The 25,324-nt window shown below is 40.8% G+C and overlaps 1 protein-coding gene across 7 annotated transcripts in view; it reads right to left on the reverse strand.

Moving 5' to 3' along the window:
• Positions 1 to 25,324, reverse strand: part of COL25A1 (collagen type XXV alpha 1 chain) — a 429,310-nt gene that overhangs the window by 134,699 nt on the left and 269,287 nt on the right. For all 7 annotated transcript variants that reach the window (XM_054030959.1, XM_054030957.1, XM_054030956.1 and 4 more), the window contains 2 exons: positions 12,758 to 12,784; positions 12,564 to 12,590 (listed from right to left, as the gene is read on the reverse strand). In XM_054030959.1, the coding sequence (XP_053886934.1) occupies positions 12,564 to 12,590; positions 12,758 to 12,784 (54 nt within the window). The remainder of the gene's footprint in view (positions 1 to 12,563; positions 12,591 to 12,757; positions 12,785 to 25,324) is intronic.

Below are 25,324 nucleotides of genomic sequence, written 5' to 3' on the forward strand. Positions count from 1 at the left end.
TCGTATTGATGAAGGAAGAGAAGAATACCAGAGTTGGAACCAACTGAGAGGATGAGAGAGGTGAATTCTGCACCCAATTTACACCTTTCCAGTATTGCATTGGAGGGTGGGAGTTAGACCTGTTAACAAAGGGAAAAGGCCTCTCTCTCTTCTACAGTTGATCGGTATATTTTAAACAAAAACCTCTTCTATCCTGTAGCACAGTATATTATCTAAAGCATCTCAAGGCACTTTTAACCTGACAGAGGCTGTAAGCCACAGCAGGATTTTTTAACCATTATAAATAGCTGAATACCACTTCTGTTTCCACCCCCCTTTTGAGCACAGTGATTTAAGATTTTTCTTTATAAATAAAGTCATAGGAATTTTCTAATGCATGTAGCATTTCTCCAATGGTACATTTAAATCACATCTTAAGAACTGGGATGTGACACTCCTCTCACTTTGATTTCATACCGAGGTACCTCTATTGACTTCAGTGGAGTTACTCCTGATTATACCAGTGAAGTGAACAGAGACTGACCCTAGTACTGTAGTGCAACAATACAAAGCAAACTTTATTGGCCTTGCTACTTTCTGCTACGTTTAGGGTATATAATTTTTGAAAGAACAGCATCATCCTCTTTTTATGTTTTTTAAACAAGCTAAAAACATCTAAACACACATTGCTACCAAACACAGGAATGATGCATAATTTTGAAAACAGATGTATTTAATTTGCATTTGTCTGATTATGGAATATGAGTTTAAAAAGTTATTAGATGGTAATATGCCAGAATCTTTACATCTGTGACTCATTAGCTCTACTATGCACATGGTCCATTCCTTTTCTTGACAAAACTACAATCCTTATGTAATGAAAACAGGTACAAACAAAAAGCCAACAAAAGAGCTAAAACCTGAATAGCAGTGATAAATATTAAACCTACTTATTAGAAAAAGGATAAATAGAAATCTTTTAACAGCTTCAGTTTTACTCCGTAGGCTATACAATTACAACATGATAATGCACAAATTTTCATAGTTAGCTCTGAATATAATAGGCTTGAAATTTGGCAATTTTTAAAATATTAATGGAAACTCATATCAGTGTTGATTTACTCCCTTCTGAATATGAACCAGACCTGTGGATGAAATAGAAAAGGAGATTTTGCTCTGAAAAGATGCCATTCTGCTCAAGTCAAGAGCTCTGAAAGGCTCAGGCTTGTGAAAATTTTGTGCAGCCCTCTAAAAAGGTTCATCTGGAGCTTTGCACATACCCCTCTGGCATACTCAACCCCTCTGAAGCTACATCAACAAAATAAGGAGTAGTTATCAAGACTGCAGCTATTTGTGTGTACAAACACATTGGGGCATGAGAGAAACTCCCTTTTTAACATTAGTTCAGGACCAGATTCTGATTTGTTCTTATGAAAATGTGCAGTTGTAGGGAAAGGCAAAGATGCTTAAAAGCACAGAGATCGCTCCCTTCCTACTCCCATAGGGGCACAAGGTGCTCCAAAAGTGGGTAGAAGGGAGTGAGGATAATGGTTCATCCCCCACATAGTGTCCTCTGGAGCTAGCCAACCCTATAAAGATATTAGGTGGAGCCTTGTGAAAGTGAGCAGAAATGGATCTGCATGCCTGGGAGCTCTGGGAGGCATTCCACCTTCTGAGGTTCAGCACACTGAGTCTCTCAAAATTAAAGGATATAAAAGATCTCTCTTTTTCACAAAATACATTCTCCTCCTTCTTTCGTCCTTTGGCTATACATATAACCTTCAAGAGCTCCTAGATCTGGTTGGTTTTTTTTTCTAACTAGAGCTCTTATCAGGGATGGATTCAAAGTTGTTCAGTGATGGATTATTTTGTTTATTTTGTTTGAGTTTTAAAACACACATACAAAGAGCACTCATCCCATACTCTGCATTCCCCTTCCAAAAATTAGGACACCACAATAAGCAACAACTACACTGAACCACTAAGATTCATCAACAATCACAGTCTGAATTCATTCCCATTCCAGAACTCCATTAGCTCACAACATCCAAATATGCACACTGTCACATCCTCATCCCAACCCCTCCACAACAGCCTAAGCAGAACAGGGAGCTTTGGAGCATACCCACAGCCATGGAATTGCACAGTGCATAGGGCCCTGCTTACCAACTTGGAAACATATATCATGGCTGTACATGTATGGAGGAAACTGAAGAATGTTAGAATTTGCTGATGCTTTTCCTTTCCTCTAGAATTTTCACTCCAATGTAGTAACTGTTCCTGTTATATCCATCATATTGTAGTCTAACTTCTTCAGTGGAGGAATTCCCACCAGCAGTCCCAGAATACATTCTGGTGGGAATACAATACACTCTGCTCATTGTGACAGTCTACATAAGGTCACAACTTATTTAAGATATTTTAAAGACCCCATCATAATTTTACTGCAGTATTATAAATGCAGTAACAGTAAGAAGTCATTATTACTAGCTTTATATAATGCTGCTGCATATACTGTATGTTGGATGGTAAATGTGACAAAGTTTTCATTAGTGAGACAAGGTAGGTGAGGTAATAGCTTTTATTGGACCATCTTTTGCTGGTGAAAGACACAAGCTTTCAAGTTTACACAGAACTCTTCTTCAGGTGACCTGAAGTAAGCTTGAAAGCTTGCCTCTCTCACCAACAGAAGTTGGTCCAATAAAAGATATTACCTCGCCCACCTTGTCTTGCTACTATCCTGGGACCAAAGACAGCTACAACACTGCATACGAAGTCTTGCTCAGGCTTTTTCTTGTGACCTGTCAATAAACCCATGCTGCACAAGCTTACATGTTCCTGTGAAGACATGGTAAATGAGACAGGAATTACCACCTGCTGCTCACTTGCACTTCCTAAGATTACAGCCAGCTGCTGATATTTCACATCAAATCACACAGGCTTCAGGCCAGAGTGATTCTGACACTCTTTATGGCTGACTTCCCTCCCCCACCCACCACCTCAAGGTCTAATTAATCCCTCAGACCAAGTGCCAGTCCTGCAGCTAATTATTGTACCTGCCCTGGGGAATACAGTGTCCAGGATCACTCTGTACTGTGCCACAGACTCTCAGCAGGAGCTCTTTTATACAATCCCTTTCATCACAACTGCTGCTTTCTCCATCACCAGAATTCTGCTAACCTACACAATGCCCTGCAATGAATGACAAGGATTGTGGGTTTTTTTCACATACACAATAATACAACTTTAATTTTAATGTATTATGCCACTGTTAAGAGTTAATATAAACTCAATAAAAACCTGATATTTAGCAACTAGCACAAACTAATTCTGGCTAGAGATGGGTTGTTACAAAAATATTATTTTCTATGATTACTATACTTTCATATCAGACTCTGATTGAGCTATTTTGTTTTTAGCATTAGATGAATTTCCTATAACACAATATCCTCTCCAGAAATAATTCAATGACAAGTATATTCTAAGTGGGAACATGTTAATGTAAACTGCAATCTAATTGCCTACATCAGGGGTCGGCAACCTTTCAGAAGTGGTGTGCCGAGTCTTCATTTATTCACTCTGATTTAAGGTTTCGCATGCCAGTAATACATTTAAGGTTTTTAGAAGGTCTCTTTCTATAAGTCTATAATATATAACTAAACTATTGTTGTATGTAAAGTAAATAAGGTTTTAAAAATGCTTAAGAAGCTTCATTTAAAATTAAATTAAAATGCAGAGCCCCCGGAGCAGTGGCCAGGATCCGGGCAGTGTGAGTGCCACTGAAAATCAGCTCGCGTGCCACCTTCGCACGCGTGCCATAGGTTGTTTACCCTTGGCCTACATAGTAAATATGCCACAGTCAGGCATAATGTGAGTCCCAATGAACAATCTCAACTTGAACTACATGAATTATCCTGTCTAAAAACAATGTCTCAGAGCCAATTCAGCACCCACTGAACTCAGTGGGAAAGAATCCCATCGACTTCAGCAGGGGTTGGATTGGCTCCTGTGTCTGGTTTCATCTGCAACCCTTATCAAATGGCACTCCATTTCTGAGATGTGAACTGAATTGGATAGGATCTTAGTAAGCAGAGGCCTCCTTCCTGGACACTCTGCTCAAAATTTGCAGAGTCTTGGCTCATTCAGTTTCTATTCATTTCATACTGCAGTGTCTGAACAGATAAATGGCACAAAGTGCATTAAAAGTATTTATTAGAGCTGGGTGAAATATTCATAATGACTTTTATTTGATCAAATTTGTCTATTTCAAATGTGCAATACTTCATGGTAATTGAAACAATTTTACAAAATGTCAACATTTTGAGGTGAAATTTTGTGTATAATATTTTTCACAACCTTGAGACTAGCATGGGCACGCAGTGGAAATCACGTTGAGAGAGCCTTTCTTACTCCTGCCCTTCTTGCACCACTGGTAAGGGGACAACTACAAATTGAAGACACTGCCCTCAACCATTAGACCAGTCATGCTAGCGTTCTAATATAGGGGGTTAAGTACACTGAATACTTCCCCAGGATGTCACACCTGCAGCTGCCCTCTCCCATGGCCATGACTTAAAAGGCACAGTCTAGCTCTGGGTGGTTGTAAAAAAAAAAAAAAAATCAAAAGGCCATTTTTGTGAATTTTGAAAGAAGAGATTCCCCAAGCCCACATTTTCTAATGGATGAAACGTAAGGCGGGCAGCCTGGAGAACTTGAGTCCTGTTCTCCCTCTTCTACTGCTTACATTCGCTGCGTGATTTTCCACTCTGCTACACTACTTTTATGTGGGTGTAACTCTACTGACATGAGGGGAGCTACAATGGCATAAAACTGGTGTAGCAGAGTCTATAATCAGGCCCGTTTATGTAGGTGGTAAATATCTTTGATCCCATTTTACAGATAGGGGAACGGAGACTCAGAGAAGTTAAATTACTTGCTCAAGGTTTCACGGTAAGTCACCGTTAGAACCAGAATGGGCCCTAGCCTCTCTGCAGTTCACTAGAGCACAGTGTCTCCCAGACAAACCATTGAAACTTTCTAAGCCTCAGTATTGACACCTAACAAAGATATTAAAGATAGTTTAAGTTACTCCTTTATTTACATATGATGAGACAATGCAAAGATTAAAGGCTTGTCTACATGGGAAGTTATACCACTACAGAATAAGGTGTAAATTTAAATTGCTATATAGTTATACCAGTATTACTCCCTGTGTGGACACATTTATTTGGAATAAGAGTGGCTTTTTCTGGTTTAGCCTAAACTACTTTCAAAGAGACATAGCCTACACCAGAAAAAAGCACTCTTCTGTAATACAAGAATCCACACATGGAGTTATACCACTATAAGTATAGTGGTTTAAATTCACACCTTACCTAATACCGTAAAACCTCAGAGTTACAAACAACAGAGTTAGGAACTGAACAGTCAACCACAGACCTCATTTGGAACCGGAAGTACACAATCAGGCAGCAGCAGAGACAAAAAAAAGCAATACAGTACAGTACTGTATTAAAGATTAACTACTAAAAAAACAAAGAGAAAGCACCATTTTTTTGCAGAATACATTTTCAAAGCTATATTAAGTCAATGTTCAATTGTAAACTTTTGAAAGAACACCATCATGTTTTGTTCAGAGTTCTGAACATTTCAGAGTTATAAACAACCTCCATTTCTGAGGTGTTCTTAACTCTGAGGTTCTACTGTACTGATATAACTTTCTATGTAGACAAGCTCTAAAATTACTTCATCTGAAAAGGAGAAGAGCTAGAGGGGACTTGATTTTGAGCAGCTAAATTATGGCAAGTATAATTAAAACTAATCAGTTCCTCTCTTAAACAGACAAAACAAGAACAAGAAGACACTAGGTGAAATTAATGGCCGGTACATTTAGAACAAATAAAAAGAAATACTTCTTTATGTGGCATATAGTCAGTCAGTGAAAGATACCCAGGAAGTCATCAAGACAAATATTACAATGTGGCTGGATTAGATAATTTTATGTCCATATAATACTGTATATGATAAGAATGCTGCATTAGGGCATAAATTAGTTGCAAGCAGGGTTCAGAAAACATTGCCGCATCACACCATTAATTAACATACATTCTTGAGAGTTTTCATCATCTCCTAAAGAACCGGGTGCTGGCTACTGATTGAAGCAGGACCCCAGGTTAGATGAATAAAGGGTTTGATATGGTATGGAAATTCCTACTCTGGGGACCGATACTCTTCTGACTGAAATTAATGGAACTTCACCAATGACCTCAGAGGGGAAAGAATCAGGCTAGTGGCCGGAAATACATTATAAGGTGGTTTTGATGCAAGGTAACGACTAGTGATTTATTCTTCAGTCTCTAGTTACTAACCATTTTCTGATTTGTCATCAGAGAGTATATAGTTGGATTAGATCCTGCACCTATTAAAGTCAACATGGGTTTACTGCTTAAGACCATGTCTACACACAAGCTGCTGCACCAGCGCAGCTGTACCAACGCAGCTGCACCGCTGCAGTGCATTTGGTGAAGATGGTCTATGCCGACAGAAGAGAGCTCTCCTGTCAGGATAAAAAAACCCACCTGTGAGTGGCATAAGCTATGTCAACAGGAGAAGCTCTCCAGCCAACAGCACCGTGCACAGTAGCACTTAGGTCGGTGTAACTTATGTTGTTCACCGGGGTGCAATATTCACATCCCTAAGCGACGTAAGTTTGCCGACATAGGCGGTACTGTAGACATAGCCTTACTTCAGTGGGAGCAGGATAGACCCAAAGTGTTGTTTTTACTCTGCATTCACTGGAAACATATTAACTAAAGCTTCTGTACGTGTATTAGTCAATCGGGCTTACAAACTATTTGATTTTTTCCCCCAAATACTCCGTCAACAAGCAAAACTTTCTGATATCTTTAGTTTCCATTAAATATGGAACATTTATAAAGCTCTTCTCTAACAGAGTCTAAAATGTAATAGGCAAAAAAGTGATTTGATTTTAACATATAATCAGGACATTTTTTAATTTTAATGAGCTTGCTGTCATCATGCCAACTTCTGTCAATACTGGAAGAAATTAAAACAGTTTTCCTGCACTTAAGTACAGAACCTGTAAAGCATCAATTGTAACACAGCTATTTCTTTTCCCTAAGCAATACATACAGCAGCAAGTAAGCAGCAAATTCATTAAAGGCAAAGACAAGGGAGGCAAGGGTTAAGCAAATAGGAACATTGCATTACTATCTGGGCCTAACTGTTTTAACAGAGCAAAAGAATCTGTTTAATCATTCAAGTCAACAAAGGTTAAGATAATAAAATAAACTTCTGAATGCCTTGCTTTTCTGGAACCTAATCTCTCCTGCTGAAGACATTTTAAAGATGCTATCAGTTTTGTGTAGACCCAGCTGTTAGGAAAATTTACTTGAACACACCATGAGGAGAAAATAATTTTATGAAAGTCGTTATGTATGGCTCCTGGGTGGCTTGTTATTGCACCTAACTCCCAAAACTAATTTAGAACCAGCTGCTGGCTTATGATTTTTAGATCTGATAAACAATAAATCTCTCATGTATCAGGAGTGAATGACAGAAGCTGTTTATTATGTCATTTGCAGGAAGATGATAGAAGACTGATTAAGATACTGTGCTGTAGCTGATTAGCCTCTGCACATTCACCTCTCAAAGCCTATTTTCATTAATTAGGCTTCAACCTCTGCTTGGACAATAAATCCTTTGCAATCTAAAGGTGGCAGAGTTCCTTAAGTAAAACTAATTATGAAATCTTCAAAGGCTTTGCTAGTTTCTAATCTAATAATTTTAAATTGAAGTGGAGTTGAGCAACTGGAACTGAGCAATGGCTCAGTATCAGCACCTATTTTAATAGCCCACAGGCTAAAATACATCAATTTTAATTTTCAATGTCATGGCTCAGTATAGCAATGCAGACCGCTACAGACATGTTGTGAAACAAGCATCTTCTACAAAATGGAAATTGATTCAGGAGAGTAACATTGAGCCTCTTACACTTGTGATTGGAGGAATTCTAATTCTGCAGGTGACCAAAAAATCTTGTTCAATCAGAATTTTTAAAATAAGTAACAAATTCATAAGAAGTTAGGTACAAATATACATATGCAGAAAACAAACTTACTAGGGAAGATTAAACAGTTAGGGTAGGACTTTCAAAAGTGCTCAGCACTGAACCATAGAATCACAGAATATTAGGGTTGGAAGGGACCTCAGGAGGTTCTAGTCCAACCCCAGGCTCAAAGCAGGACCAATCCCCAACTAAATCATCCCAGCGAGGGCTTCGTCAAGCCTGACCTTAAAAACCTCTAAGGAAAGAGATTCCACCACCTCCCTAGGTAACCCATTTCAGTGCTTCACCACCCTCCTAATGAAAAAGTTTTTCCTAATATCCAACCTAAACCTTCCCCACTGCAACTTGAGACCATTACTCCTTGTTCTGTCATCTGCTACCACTGAGAACAGTCTAGATCCATTCTCTTTGGAACCACCTTTAAGGTAGTTGAAAGCAGCTATCAAATCCCACCCATTCTTCTTTTCTGCAGACTAAATAATCCCAGCTCCCTCAGCCTCTCCTCATAAGTCATGTGCTCCAGACCCCTAATCACTTTTGTTGCCCTCCGCTGGACTCTTTCCAATTTTTCCACATCCTTCTTGTAGTGTGGCACCCAAAACTGGACACAGTACTCCAGATGAGGCCTCACCAATGCTGAATAGAGGGGAATGATCACGTCCCTCGATCTACTTATACAGCCCAAAATGCTGTTAGCCTTCTTGGCAACAAAGGCACACTGTCGACTCATATCAAGCTTCTCATCCATTGTAACCTCTAGGTCCTTTTCTGCAGAACTGCTGCCTAGCCACTCGGTCCCTAGTCTGTAGCAGTGCATGGGATTCTTCTGTCCTAAGTGCAGGACTCTGCACTTGTCCTTGTTGAACCTCATCAGATTTCTTTTGGCCAATCCTCTAATTTGTCTATGTCCTTCTGTATCCTATCCCTACCCTCCAGGGTATCTATCACTGCTCCCAGTTTAGTGTCATCTGCAAATTTGCTGAGGGTGCAGTCCACGCCATCCTCCAGATCATTAATGAAGATATTGAACAAAACCGGCCCCAGGACCAACCCTTGGGGCACTCTGCTTGATACCAGCTGCCAACTAGACATGGAGCCATTGATCACTGGCATATCTCTAATCTTATTGGAGTTAACAAGGCATGCCAACACTGAGCACTTTTGAAAAATCCAACTCCTAACAAACATTAGCCCCTTTAAAAAAAAAAAATGGAAAAAATACCCATAACTCAATGAAAACTGCAAGTCTCTGAACCTCCAAACAATGTTTGCAGGATTTGGACCCTCATTTGCAATACTGTTTCTCTATCAAGTGGAGATGTGTTATATAGGGCCTTATTTTCAAACTAGTAAGCATACTCCACCTGCCTCGTGCATACTGTTGTGTGTGCAAATCAAGTAAGGTAAACTTCTGCAACTCTGAAATACTGTACTTAATTTCCCCCTTAATAGTTTCAGAGTGATTTAAGCAGGGAGTGTCTTTACATTTTTAAGATCAAACCCAGGAAAATTGAAAAGGGTGTGTGTCTGAGGGTTGCAAGAGATGTTCTTGACTCAGGTATAAGTAATGAGAGAAGGTGATGATCTACATCTTTCTCTGCATTTCACTGGGAATTTTGCAAGCTTCAGGGTCCCATTTTGACCCTGGCAAATCTCCACTTTTTACTTTGGTTTCTTTTACTAATGAAAGTGCCTGAAAGAAGAAGGTGGCTGTTATAAAGGCAAAGGGGCTCTTTTGAATTTTCAAAGCCATAAAAATGGCTTGGAGCAGTAAAACCTTTCCTAAAGTTTCTTATATAACAAAGAGACCGCAGGCTCTATATCTCCAAAAGATGAGCTAGTTTAAAAGTGTCCAGGACTTTCAGATACAGTAACCAGTCTATTTTCAGGCTTTTTGAATGTAAATGTTGATGTCATTCCACTATCACTTTCAGGCAGAATACGTCTGGGAACAATAGAAAACATCATAGTGTAACCCACCACAATACCTATGTTACATACGAAATGATGCAAAACATACAGAAAAGTAACCAAGGAAGGAACAAGTGGGTATAGTTTCATTTTGGTGCATGATGGATTTACACCAAGAACTTCCATTAATTACATATGTCTAATCCTCTGGCAATGCAAATTGAGCATATACATCCAGAGGACAGTAATCAGAAAAGATAACTATTGTAGCATGAAAAATAAAATGGTAAGAAGCACTATCCTAGTATTTACACTTGAAAATATCTGAGGAAAAAGAAGGAAAGGCAGCTGTAAAACATATCCAACCTCATTTGGAGAAAGATAAGGACATGAGAGAGGAGACTGCAAATTACTCAAATGATATCTACAAATTTCTTAATGAAACTCTTCAATATAGTGTAAACTAACTAAACCTCTGATGAAGCATGATCTATACCACAGGATACTGTCTCCCAACTCTGCATCTCCACTCCTGATCTGTTTTTACCATCCAGTCCTGCATCTTAGCCAGTCTCTCTGACATCTCCTGCCGGTTGCCTCGCTGTCAATTTAAATTTAACATGTTTAAAGTTGAACTCTTTGGATCTGATTCTTCTGTACCTTCTAGCTGCATTGCACTAGTCTAAAGTCTAACTAGACTTGCTAGCCCCAGGACTGAAGAGCTGTAATGATGGTTTAAAGCCACGTTCTCTCCTTCCCCTAATTCTGGATTTGTGCCAAGACTGCTGGTCCAGTCTACAGAATCTGGGCCCTTTTCTCCACTCCCATGCCCTTTCCACTTCTCCCATTCCCTGTCACCATTAACACTACCTCCATTCTCCCATGACCTGGGAGCCATTTTTGACTCTACCCTCTATCCTGCCACACCCAACCATGCCCTTTGCAGATCTTTTCATTTTTTACTCAACAGAATTTCCAAGCGCCAACGTTCTCTCTCTTTCCATCCTGCTAAGCTCGCACCCAGGCCTTGATGATATCTTGGCTTAACTCCTGCAACCCCCTTTCCTCTGCTGTTCTGACCATGATCACCTGCCTTTGAATTCTTCCACTGATGACTCCTTTTCCACCACATCAAATTCAAGATCCTTGTCCTCAGCTTTTTAGGGCCTTTCACAACTCTGCCCTTCCATACATCTCTCTCTTGTACCTTCCTGAGATTGTTCCTTGCCACTTTTGCTTTCCTAACAGTCCTGAGCTTGAATGCCTGTATGTTCATTTCTCCCACCAGCACATTTCCACTGTCTTCTGTGCTATACCTCATGCATAGAATACCTCTCCAAAGTAGTATAGAGGCGCTACCCTGCCCTCTTCCAGATCTCTTCTTATAGATTTACTTTTGCCACGATGCCTTCAGCCAACAGCCAGCTCAAACAGATAGTCAGTGAGGATTTCTCAGATCTATTTTAGCTACTTCTATCTTATAATTAAAAAAAAAACCTTTAAATGATTCGGAAACATTAAGTTGTGCATATAACCATTCTAGGTAACAATGTGCTGCTTTCACTATTACTCTTGTCATCCTTCCTCATTCCTGCCTTTAGTTTGTTTCCTCCTCTTGTTTGTCTTAAATTAGATTTTAAACTATTAGGACTGGAACTGCAGCTTTCTAATGTCAGTACATCACCAAGCATAATGGGGCCTGACTGGGGCTTCTAAGCACTACTGTCATCAGAATAATATGGACAAGTAAATATGTTATGACTTTACAGGTTTCTCACTCACAGTAAAATTAAAATATATTAACTAATTGACAGAAAACGTGCCCTGGCACATACTATCATGAGAAAATGCATAAACACATAACTGAACTGAGTCTCTGCATCATTAGAACTATATGTCCAAACATTTGTATAATGAAGAACGGATGTAAAGACAATGAACTGGCACTACCAACATAACAATATGTTCACCATTGTATTCCTGTGATTAAAACAAACACAATATTTAAAAATTAAAATAACTCCACAAGGAAAATTTGCTCTGTTTCTATCTGTTCGAAAAAAAAATGCTGTTTAAGAGACAATAATATTATTCTTTTCAGTACATGTATGAAGGCACACAAACTAGTCCATGAATGTGCCATGTTTTTATAGTTCTCTAAATAATGGATATTTTAAGAGAAAATATAGGACCAAATTTATTAATAAACCCCACCTGCCCTCTGCACTGTAGGAGTCTATGCAAGACCTGAAAGATTGCTGGGAAAACTGGAAGGTTTGCTCTGGCAAACCAACTCTTACACAGCAGAGCAAAATCACTGTTAAATGCATTTTCCCCCACTAGCAGCAGTTGTATATTTTCATATATAGTAATGTATGTATGGCTACTCTTACTCAAACGCTTCTCAGAGACTATTTGGTTATATTTGGTGTTACTGTCCTGCAGACACTTACTACAACATGCAGGGTAAATGCAGCTAATAAGCATGATTAGCTAAGACACTATGTTTAATTTAGTTTTGCGCTAAGGACTAATTGCCTACTCAGGGAAGGGGAAGTGTAACATTTTTTTTTAAGATGCTTACCCGAGGGCCCTGATCACCTTGATCTCCCTGCAAAGTGGAAAGATGAGATGATAGTTTTAACACAGCATCTGTGTGCTACCCAACTCTCTTACATAATTTCACATCATACTGCGTCAATAGAAACTATGTGTTCAGTTAATACCAGGAGGGGTTTCCATTTATTTTGTAAGTAAGTTGACAATATGTGTACTCACCTTCTCGCCTTTTGGACCAGGAGGACCCTGAAAAAAACAGAAAAAAAAAATTGACAAATTATTGATGCTAATGAAGTTCAATGACCAGTTATAGGGACACAGTAAGAAGCAGGTCTGAATGATCCAGAGATCTATCCCTAATGTTATGATTTCTTATGGTTTTCATTCCATAAACTGCAGGTATTTTAGGAACAGGTTCTGCAAAGATTTAGTAGCAGGTGTAGCGGGGTTACTCCTGTTGAGCTGTGCACGCAGTCTTCAGTGGGACTACTCACAAGAGTATTGAAATCCTGGCAATGGCAAAGGGCAATGGCAAAACTCCCACTGACTTCAACAGAGCCAGGATTTCATCCTACATCTGGTAATAAGCATTTTCTAAAACAGTAAAACTTTTTACCAAATATGGCTAATAAATCCAGATCTGTCATGTATTTTGGCAGCCTTCTTAAATTAGAAAAGTAATGGAAAATTAGATTAGGAATTCTAGGAGCATAGCAAGTCATGTTCAGTCCAGTGGCATCCTGTGATGTGGTAGAGGAAAGTGAGCTCTTCTTTATCAGAATTCAGTTTGATGTGACTTTTCAGAATGAAGGATAATTATTTTAAAAACACCAGACAAACAAACCGGTGTAGTGGTGATATTAGGGTGGTACTATAGGTTCTTTCATTATTCTCTGTTGTCTGAACAATTTCCCAATTTCTGTGTTCTGCAACTGCCGGAATCAACTTTCTAGACCCAGTTCTCAAGCTATGGCTTGTGGATCACTTGTTGGTAGTCTGCACAGAACTGGCAGATTAAATAGTGCTGACTCTGCCTACATGTTTCCAGCTCCTTCTGAAGATGTCCAGGTGTTTCAGTGCAAAGAAGAGTTTTGGTACTGGTAAAAGCATCTGGAAACAAAGAGGACAAGCCAGTCTAGTTGTGTTCAGTAGAGGCCATGGCTACAACAAGAGAAGGAGAGGAAAAAAGCACCACCATCAGAGAACGGCACCACCAGCAGCATAGTTAAAACTAACTATCTTCCTAATGCTACTTTTCCATGTAAGCAAGCAGTATAACTGTCATAATCACAAATGGGAAAGGAAGTGATTCACATGACTTGCAAATGGAAGAAGTGGCCCATGAAACACTGTCTCATAGGATGCTGGCTACAGTGAAAAAAGCTTTGAAAATTCATGCGCTAGCCAGTTTCTTGTGTATTTTTAAGGATTCCCCAGCATGTAGGAGAGCCCCTGCTACTACACCTTTTAAGGAGATGCAATGTATGTTAACTTCTCTAGCTGGCCATCTCTTCTGGCTGGTGCAGGGGGAAAGAATCAAGTCCTGGCCTCCTCCTTCCCTTCCCATTTCTCCTTTGGGACAGCTAGAAGAGTGGAGCCCTTGCACTCAATTGAATACAATGACTGTCATTGTGGCTCTCTCCCCCTTGTATTCCCACACAGAGGCTGGACACAGTCCTTCCCTGAAGTTTAAAAAACAAGTTAAAGCACAGATAAACTCGTGATGAACATTTGTCTTTGTGCATCCACTTGGTCAACTTACATCTCTCACTGCTTCTTCTCAGTGCAGAGGTTCACATGCCAAACAGTTAAAATTGCATGCAGAATTCTGTATTCATTCTGACCCCATGAATGCTTGTACTGATGTGACTGAGAGGGATAATAATGCAGCACATTTTCAGCAGGCCTGCTTTAAAACATGTGAATATATATATCAAGCTTGCAAGCTCTCAGACAAACATATATCAATATTTACCAATAGTTACTGCAGAATAGTGTCTGAGAGTATAGCATGTGTGTAGTAATTGTTGGCAAACACTGACTTTAAAATGGTGACCACTGAACCGAGAATACAATATGTGCCGTGGTTACATTCCATTACCTTAAAAAAATAATCCTTTAACTGACCCTTGATGACCTATCAATTGCACACTATAGCTAAGGGACCAGATTCAGTAATGCTGTATATTACACTTACTGTGCCAGTGACTTCGCCTGCAACCCAAAGATATTCATTTCAACTTAAGGAAGGGTAGGGCATTTTATTGCCATTGCACTCTCTTGGGATTTCTGTTGGTGGGGGGCAGGATGCAGTTATTCACAGTCTGGTTTCAACAGAAACTCCACTGACAGAAACTGCTGAAGGCATGGTACAACTGTTGCAGCTATAGCCCTTCCCGACCAGTGCCACCCACTTGTTGGGCTCACTCACAGGCATGTAATTAGTCCACAATGACACAACTAAGGATGCAGTCAATTTGCACCACAACACCTTATTCTCAGGAGACATAGTAGAGCTCTGGGAGCATGAATGTGAATCCAACCTATGATTTTTAATAGAGCTGGTTCTATTATTTGTTTCAAATAACTTATCCAATGATTTTTGCCCTCTTTTTTCTTCGCAGATTATCCATGAATCCCCCTTCCCCCCCCCAATTTCTGTGAATTAGTTAGTTATTCACAGGTTTCAGAGTAGCAGCCGTGTTAGTCTGTATCCGCAAAAAGAAGAACAGGAGTACTTGTGGCACCTTAGAGACTAACAAATTTATTAGAGCATAAGCTTTCGTGGACTACAGCTGAAGAAGTGGGCTGTAGTCCACGAAAGCTTATGCTCTAATAAATTTGTTAGTCTCTAAGGTGCCACAAGTACTCCTGTTCTTCTTTTAGTTATTCACAATTGTCTGATGGATCAAGTATCAGAGGGGTAGTCGTGTTAGTCTGGATCTGTAAAAAGCAACAGAGAGTCCTGTGTCACCTTTAAGACTAACAGATGTATTGGAGCATAAGCTTTCGTGGGTGAATGCCCACTTTGTCGGATGCATGTAATGGAAATTTCCAGGGGCAGGTATAAATATGCTGGCAAGAATCAGTCTGGAGATAACGAGGTTAGTTCAATCAGAGAGGGTGAGGTCCTCTGCTAGCAGTTGAAGTGTGAACACCAAGAGAGGAGAAACTGCTTCTGTAGTTGGATAGCCATTCACAGTCTTTGTTTAATCCTGATCTGAGGGTCAAATTTGCAAATGAACGGAAGCTCAGCAGTTTCTCTTTGGGGTCTGGTCCTGAAGTTTTTTTGCTGTAAGATGGCTACCTTTACATCTGCTATTGTGTGGCCAGGGAGGTTGAAGTGTTCTCCTACAGGTTTTTGTATATTGCCATTCCTGATATCTGACTTGTGTCCATTTATCCTTTTATGTAGTGACTGTCCAGTACTGGTACACGATGGCATATATAACATTGGTGGATGTGCAGGTGAATGAACCGGTGATGTTGTAGCTGTTCTGGTTAGGTCCTGTGATGGTGTTGTTGGTGTAGATATGTGGGCAGAGTTGGCATCGAGGTTTGTTGCATGGATTGGTTCCTGAGTTAGAGTTGTTATGGTGCGGTGTTTGGTTGCTGGTGAGAATATGCTGAAGGTTGGCAGGTTGTCTGTGGGCGAGGACTGGCCTGCCTCCCAAGGTCTGTGAAAGAGAGGGATCATTGTCCAGGATGGGTTGTAGATCACTGATGATGCGTTGGAGAGGTTTAAGCTGAGGACTGTAGGTGATGGCCAGTGGAGTTCTGTTGGTTTCTTTCTTGGGCTTGTCTTGTAGCAGGAGGCTTCTGGGTACACGTCTGTCTCTGTTGATTTGTTTCCTTATTTCCTTGTGCAGGTATCGTAGTTTTGAGAATTCTTGGTGAAGATCTTGTAGGTGTTGGTCTCTGTCTTGGGGGTTGGAGCAGATGCGGTTGTACCTCAGTGCTTGGCTGTAGACGATGGATCGTGTCGTGTGTCTGGGGTGGAAGCTGGAGGCATGAAGGTAGGCGTAGCGGTCGGTGGGTTTTCGGTATAGGGTGGTGTTAACGTGGCCATCACTTATTTGTACTGTGGTGTCTAGGAAGTGGACCTCCCGTGTAGATTGGTCCAGGTTGAGGTTGATGGTGGGGTGGAAGCTGTTGAAATCATGGTGGAATTCTTCCAGAGTCTCCTTCCCATGGGTCCAGACGATGAAGATGTCGTCAATGTAGCGTAGGCAGAGGAGGGGCATGAGTGGACGAGAGCTGAGGAAGCATTGTTCCAGGTCAGCCATAAAATTTTGGCATATTGTGGGGCCATGCGGGTGCCCATGGCGGTGCCACTGGTCTGGAGGTATATATTGTCACCAAATTTGAAATAGTTGTGCGTGAGGATAAAGTCACAGAGCTCAGCAACAAGTTGTGCTGTGTCATCATCAGGGATACTGTTCCTGACAGCTTGTATTCCATCTGTGTGTGTGGGATGTTTGTGTAGAGAGCCTCCACATCCATGGTGGCTAGGATGGTGTTTTCTGAGAGATCACCAATGCATTGTAGTTTTCTCAGGAAATCAGTGGTGTCACGGAGATAGCTGGGAGTGCTGGTGACGTAGGGTCTGAGCAGAGAGTCTACATATCCGGATAGTTCTTCAGTGAGAGTGTCAATTCCAGAGATGATGGGGCGTCCAGGATCTCCAGGTTTGTGGATCTTGGGTAGTAGATAGAATAACCCCGGTCAGGGCTCTAAGGGTATGTTGAATTGTTCCTGTGTTAGTGTAGGGAGTGTCCTGAGTAGATGGTGCAGTTTCTTAGTATATTCCTCAGTGGGATCTGAGGAAAGTGGCCCGTAGAATTTGGTATTGGAGAGTTGTCTGGTAGCCTCCATCTGGTAGTCAGACCTGTTCATGATGACAACCGCACCTCCTTTATCAGCCTCTTTGATTATAATGTCAGGGTTGTTTCTGAGGCTGTGGATGGCATTGCGTTCTGCACGACTTAGGTTATGAGGCAGATGATGTTGTTTTTCCCCATTTCTGCCTGTGAACGCCAGCGGAAGCATTCTATGTATAGGTCCAGACTGTCATTTCAACCCTCAGGAGGAGTCCATGTGGAGTTTTTCTTCCTGTGTTGTTGGTGGGAGGGTATCTGTGTATCAGTGCACTGTTCAGTGTTATCTTGAAAGTATTCTTTGAGTCGGAGGCGGCGAAAGTAGGCTTCCAGATCACCACAGAACTGTATCATGTTCGTGGGGGTGCTGGGGCAAAAAGAGAGTCCCCGAGATCACGGTCCTTTTTCCTTTGTAGAGAGGTGAAGTGCTGATCAGGTGGTTCCTCAGTTTCCACCTGATCAGCATCCTATACAGCAAACAGGAAAACATCAAAAAAGAGCTCTCCAACCTGGAGACTTTCACTAATAACCAACCCTCCACACAAATGGACTTCACTAAAATAAGACAGGAGATCTACACTACGCACTTCACCTCTCTACAAAGGAAAAAGGACCGTAAGCTGTCTAAACTCCTACCTGCCATATGGGGCCACAACAGTGGTACCCCTAACTCACCCAGCAATATCGTCAATTTATCCAGCTACATACTCAACCCAGCAGAAGAGTCTGTCCTATCTTGGGGACTCTCTTTTTGCCCCAGCACCCCCACGAACATGATACAGTTCTGCAGTGATCTGGAAGTCTACTTTCGCCGCCTCCAACACCAAGAATTCTCAAAACTACGATACCCGCACAAGGAAATAAGGAAACAAATCAACAGAGACAGACGTGTACCCAGAAGCCTCCTGCTACAAGACAAGCCCAAGAAAGAAACCAACAGAACTCCACTGGCCATCACCTACAGTCCTCAGCTTAAACCTCTCCAACGCATCATCAGTGATCTACAACCCATCCTGGACAATGAAGGTTTTACTTCACAGACCTTGGGAGGCAGGCCAGTCCTCGCCCACAGACAACCTGCCAACCTTCAGCATATTCTCACCAGCAACCAAACACCGCACCATAACAACTCTAACTCAGGAACCAATCCATGCAACAAACCTCGATGCCAACTCTGCCCACATATCTACACCAACAACACCATCACAGGACCTAACCAGAACAGCTACAACATCACTGGTTCATTCACCTGCACATCCACCAATGTTATATATGCCATCGTGTACCAGCATTGCCCCTCTGCTATGTACATTGGTCAAACTGGACAGTCACTACATAAAAGGATAAATGGACACAAGTCAGATATCAGGAATGGCAATATACAAAAACCTGTAGGAGAACACTTCAACCTCCCTGGCCACACAATAGCAGATGTAAAGGTAGCCATCTTACAGCAAAAAAACTTCAGGACCAGACCCCAAAGAGAAACTGCTGAGCTTCCGTTCATTTGCAAATTTGATACCTCAGATCAGGATTAAACAAAGACTGTGAATGGCTATCCAACTACAGAAGCAGTTTCTCCTCTCTTGGTGTTCACACTTCAACTGCTAGCAGAGGATCTCACCCTCCCTGATTGAACTAACCTCGTTATCTCCAGACTGATTCTTGCCAGCATATTTATACCTGCCCCTGGAAATTTCCATTACATGCATCCGACAAAGTGGGCATTCACCCACGAAAGCTTATGCTCCAATACATCTGTTAGTCTTAAAGGTGACACAGGACTCTCTGATGGATCAAATTGGTTGCTGGGAGTGTTTGCTTTTTGCACAATATGGCTAGTTACCTAAATCATATGGTATTGTTTTTGTTTCTTGATTGGATGTTTTATAATTTAAAAGAATCTCCCTTTCTGCTTACAAATTATCCCAAAGTATTCATTAACGTTCAACAAATCTATTGTATGAACAAATAAAAATATCTTTTCAAAATGGCTACAAGGGCATTTTTGGTGTGAATACTCTCACAAACACTCGTACTTTTATTCACAATGATTTTGCTTTCTGTGAGCTTTCTTGCAAATAAAAAATAGCTCTCCTAAATACCAGTAAAGGGAATCAGTGGCATTTCATTGCAAGAATATTCAAGTAATATTTTATGGCTGTATTCACCCAGCTCTAGTTTCTGAGAATACCATTTCCATTGTTTTGGGAACTTTAAAAAGGAAATCTCCAACCCTCAGCCTTTGACATCTTCTTTCCATTTGTGTGGAGAAATTCTCCCAAGGTTTTACTGCAGATTTTATTGATGTGTGTGTTCGGGGGAGGGAGGAAAGGCTGTAAGGATTTGGTATGAGGCAAAGTGATGTTTGTGGAGGTGGGGTGAGAGTTGGGGACTGGTTTGTTTAAAGAAGGGCAAGTGTTGCAGAGGGTTTATTTTTCCCCCAAACGCTATTCTTTCTTCTTGTTAAAGAGCATAGATACAAAGAACTGAGTGAGTTAAAAAAAAATGCTAATTTCGAAGGCTGCAACAGAGATGTCTTGCCCTTTTCCAAAGGAGCTTTCTGTGCTTTCGTTTGTGAGATGGCAGAGATCAGGCCTCTAGCTGCTGCACAAATGTGAAAGCATTTTGTGTCCGTTATGTGAAACGTCTGAGGTCAGAACATTTCTGAAATAACTTTACACTGTTTTCACTGGAAACAGAGGCTCTTTTCTCAAAGTGTAATTATCTACTGCAGACTGCCATACATTTTCAAATACAGTTTATAGCCTCTTTGGCATAAGCAAGGCCTCGTAAATCACAAACACATGCAAAATTTGCATTCATAATTGGGTGATAAATACTGCTCTTTTTAAAACAGGGTGTTCCAAAGCAGACTGAAAGGCGTCCAGGCACCTGCCAACTGAGAACAAAGCTGAAGTAAGGGTCAACTATATTTTACAGCTGCTGCTGCCCCTGAGTACAGACACAAATTACATTTATACATTCAGGACTAATGGCAGGTGCTTCTTTCTTGCTGTCTTGACTGAAGCCACATTTCCAGTCCTTTGTCACATCCTTGTTAATATAAATAGGTATACAAGGAGTGGAAGGCCAGGGCAGGACAACATAACGTCTAATCCTGCAGTCTGCATTCAGACAAGATTCCCATTGAAGTTTATGGGAGAATCTCTCTAAGGTCTGCAGGATTTTGCCCACAGGCAATATTTCATGGCACATTATCTAAAAGGTGCTAATTTTTGACTTTACTCTACCATGACAGCTATTTCCCACCTGTAAAGGTCTTCCGACGATTATATTAGCAACATCTTCTCAACAGCCAATATTTAAATCAAACAATTTAAAAAATATATTTGATTGTGCATTCTGTTATCTTCCAAGCTAGTCCAACTTTTCTTTAAAAGTATAAACATAGCCACAATCTTCCCTTCATTATAGACCCCAACTTTAATCTGTATCTCTGCATTAAGAACCAGTATACTGTATATTCAACAAAGAAGTCTCCTAACTTTACTCTATGGTCTGTCTCTACATTATGATCTGTTTCTATACAAACAGTTAAACAAGACATGAAATTATGAATGAGGCTCTATAATTTAATAGGGAAGATGTAGAGTGTATACTGTAGTGTGACACCTGACAGATCAGGGATACGCATGAGGAAGAGGTTTGAAGATATAGCAATGTGCCCAGGTTACATATAGAAGGCCAGATTCACAGCTGTGGACCCCAAGGTGTGGGTCTCTGGTGACAGTAAATTCACTCCATTAGGAGCAGTAATGCAGATGTGCAAGTTACTGGCAATCTCCAGAAGCCAGAGGAATTTGGCACAGGCCATGAACTGTGTTGAGTAGCCTGTGATGATACAAGGTCAACACAGGCAGTGCATCCACCAGTGGGGCTTCTAGGGAACCCCAACTGTAAAACAAAGCTGTTCTCCCCTAGTAGAACCACTGTGGAAGGGACTGATAATACTTTTTTCTCCCTTCTCCTCTTTTCTATCCCTCAGCTAGCTTCCCTTGTGAGCCCAAGCAGAGGTATTGACTTTCTAATGTGCCGGGCAGTGCTCGACCCCTGCTGTACCCCAGATCCTACCCCCACGCCACCTCTTCCCACCCTGCCTCTTCCCGCCCCGTTCTGCCCTCTCCCCCTGAGCGCACTCCACCCTGGCTCCTCCCCCCCAGTGCCTCCTGCACTCCTCAGAACAGCTGATCGCAGCAGATAGGAGGAGCTGGCTTGAACGGGGAAGAGCTGATCAGGGGGGCTGTCGGTGGGTACTCAGCACCCACTGTTTTTTTCCCCTGGATGCTCCAGCTCCAGAGCACCCATGGGGTCAGTGCCTATGGGCCCAAGGAGATCCCTGCACACGTAGGACTGAATCTGGCTTGCAGAATTAAAAATATCTATGAATCAAGGTTTCATTTTTAATTTTGGACAAAATAACCCCACAATGATTTTGTCACTGAATTACAATGCGTACTGAGGGCCTAAGGAACATTTAGAGAACAACTGTGATCTTCTGGAGGGTGCTCAGGATGAAACAGCATTAAAGAACTGACTACAAACAAGAGACAGCATCAATGCAATTGCAGAAATGCAACTGATGAGCCAACTAAGAACAAAACATTAAAAAAAAAATTGTAATATGCAAGTTAGACTAGCGCAAGCCAAGTCTTACAGTAAGCACACAAACCCAGGAGATAACCCAAAGTTGTTCCTTAACCTGGAAGAGTTATCAGGCAGCTTCTCATTATTGATAAACTGGCATTAAAATCGTATTTTCACAATTATATAAAATATAACATGAACCTAGAATTTTTTGCTGTTTGTTTTTTGAGGATTTTATTTCAGTGATGGAATGTAGTTTCTGTAGGTGAGGAAGAACCGTTTCACTATGAAAGTACTGATATTTCTTCCTTCGCCATTTTGCTCAGAACTATCAGCTGTCCCGAATTACAAGAGATTTCCTTGAATTTGAAACTAAAGTTTACATCGAACTCATAGAAACCCAGCAATTATTGTAAAATATCATAGGATTGGATATGCTGAATTATTAAATGTGATGTTATAGAAAGTATTAAGAAAAGAGTTACAAAATCATTTTAAGCTTCCTGCCCTATTATTTTTCTTGTTTCCCTTATGAGTCCAGGAATGTTAAGCAGCATGGTTTTGGACTTCATTAAATTTGGCCATGTTTGCAGACAAGGGCTGTGTTAGCTGGCGCACAATGCCAGCATCTCACGTTGGATCAAATTTACTAATGCTCTCCAAAATTTCCAGTGCATTTGTAGAGCTTCTTCCTCTTAACCAATGCTGCCTCCATCCCCTTTCTTGGACATGTTTCATTCTCCGCTCTGGGATTCTCATAGTTTCTCTTGGATCATAAAAAAAATCTCTTCATAAATTTTGCTTTACTCTCCTCCGCTGCACTGCAGTTTCTTTTTGTTACATCTTTCTTCCAGTACAGAAGAAAAGAAGTCTTCATATTTGACAGTGCAATTTGTACCTGAATTAATAATCAACGGCCAAAAAGTAAGACGTAAAATCATTGTACATAACATATCTTAGATGAACAATTCAGTCTTGTAATTTACTTGTTGATGTCAATGTTAACCTTAACCTGACATTTATTTACACCACTGTATCCAGAATGCAGTGATATACACTGTTATGTAAATCACATAGGTTCTTAAACTGCAGGTTAGAAAATATGATCTATCCAAGAGGTTCCAGGAAAGTGAAGACTTATATTATAATAGCACTAATTTACACACGTATCTTCACTTCTCATGCAGTGTTGGGGTTGAGATCAGGATTTGCAGCCTTACAATACTGCCCCTGAAGCTCTTGGAGAACTACAGTGGCCAGTGGTTCACCACAGAACTCTTCCACGTGCTTCCAGCCACCCCAGTAGTCAGGTACCAAGCCAGAGTACGAGCTCAAATTCCCAGCATGTGAGCACATTGTGCTATTGCTATATGTCCTTTGAACACATTATCTTTTATCTTACATGCATTTTCTTTGATTAATCAATATAGCTGTCTTCCTTTTCGCCACATGCTTTTCTTCGAAAAACCACAAACCTCAGTGCAAATAATACTTAAAAAAAAATCCAGGACACTGAAAGAATATGCGTGTCCACTGCCTGGGTTTTATAGACAAAGGGTCAAATTTACCTCTAGCACAAGTGAATGCAACTCCATTTACTTCAGTAGTATTGAGCCTACCTATACTAGCAATGCATTTGGCCCAATTTCTCTTCTTAGCAGTCCAATATAAACAATCAGTCAAGCATAACAACCTTCTGAATCAAATTGTTAAGTCTCTTCTGAACCAGGGCTAGATGAGTATCTGCAGGATACTCATAGACCCACTGTGCTAGCATGACACCATGACCAAGAATATAATGGCAGAGAAATTAGGTGCATTAGCAGAACCAGAATACTGTGGTAATTCTCTCATCCAGAATACAATCAGACAGTTCCTGGATGCTATTTGTTTGCTAATATAATATAATGAATATACTTCCCAGACCAAAAAATTTAAGCCATTACCTCATTAGTCACAATATGTTTCCCTATGCCCATACTTTGTATCTCTGCATAAGCATGAATTTACGGATACTCCTATGTATCCATGCAAATTTTGAGCACTTATGAGGATGGATACAGTGAATTCATAAAGCCATATCAAAGATTCTTGTGATAAAATGTAGATATCTCTCTATTGCCAACTATACAGTAACTAATTAGTGATGGACAAACCATAGAAGGATTAGTATTTATAGGCCACTTCAGATATGCACCCAAAACTTTGTTCAGTTTTGTACTGTTTAAACATATGAATCTAGTACATAAGAACATAAGAAAGGCCATACTGGGTCAGACCAAAGGTCCATTTAGCCCCGTATCCTGTCTTCCGATAGTGGCAAAGGTCAGGTGCTTCAGAGGGAATGAACAGAACAAGTAATCATCAAATACTGGCAAAAAGTGCTGACTGAGTCCTTTAGACTGAAGTCATCCACGTATCCACAGAAAAAGTGCAGCATTGGTGAAGGATGTCCACTTTGTCCCACCGACATGTCTCAACCTTGACCTGAAGGGAATACCTCACATCAGGATGAAATCTCAGCCTCAACGGCCATTTCACGCCTTGGCATACCTGCAGAGACTGCCATCCACGCTGGTTTTTATTCTGGGGATGTGGAGAACTGTTCCTTGGGAAATGGAATGAAACCACCCAAGTTACACAGGCATCTGAAAAGCTGTTTGGTAATAACTTTCAATAACAACCTATCTGAGTCAAACTTATCTTTAAAGACTGGCCATTCAAAGACTGAAGCAGCACAGCTGTTAACTTCCTTTTCCCTTCCTCAAGCTCATTCCCCTATTCAGTCCATTCTTTCCCTGCCCTGGGGATGGAGTCCTATTCTATGCCCATTCTGGAAGATGTCAAGTGCTCTTTTCTTCTTCCTGCCATGTTCTCTCTCAACTGGGATTTTATGTGTGTCCCATGCTAGAATTTCAATGTAATACTATATTTCTCACACTAGGGTTCACTCTGCATCTCTGTGTGCATAAGTAACGCGTGAGCGCATAATCAGTTATGTAACACCTCAAGCATGGAAGGGGAAAAATGCTTTCTAATACCCCTTAACACTAACAGACGGTATTTGTTGGAAGCCACGGGCACTTGATAGGATTCAATAGCAAGAGAAAGTGCAGTTGACTCTGGCATTGGTAATTTGGTAAGCTCAGAGAGCTGATAGGTAAGGTCCCATGGGAATCAAGACTGAGGGGAAAAACAACTGAGGAGAGTTGGCAGTTTTTCAAAGGGACGCTATTAAGGGCCCAAAAGCAAGCTATTCCGCTGGTTAGGAAAGATAGAAAATGTGGCAAAAGACCACCTT

The sequence above is a fragment of the Malaclemys terrapin genome, chromosome 5 (assembly GCF_027887155.1).
Source record: "Malaclemys terrapin pileata isolate rMalTer1 chromosome 5, rMalTer1.hap1, whole genome shotgun sequence".
Lineage (NCBI taxonomy): Eukaryota > Metazoa > Chordata > Testudines > Emydidae > Malaclemys > Malaclemys terrapin.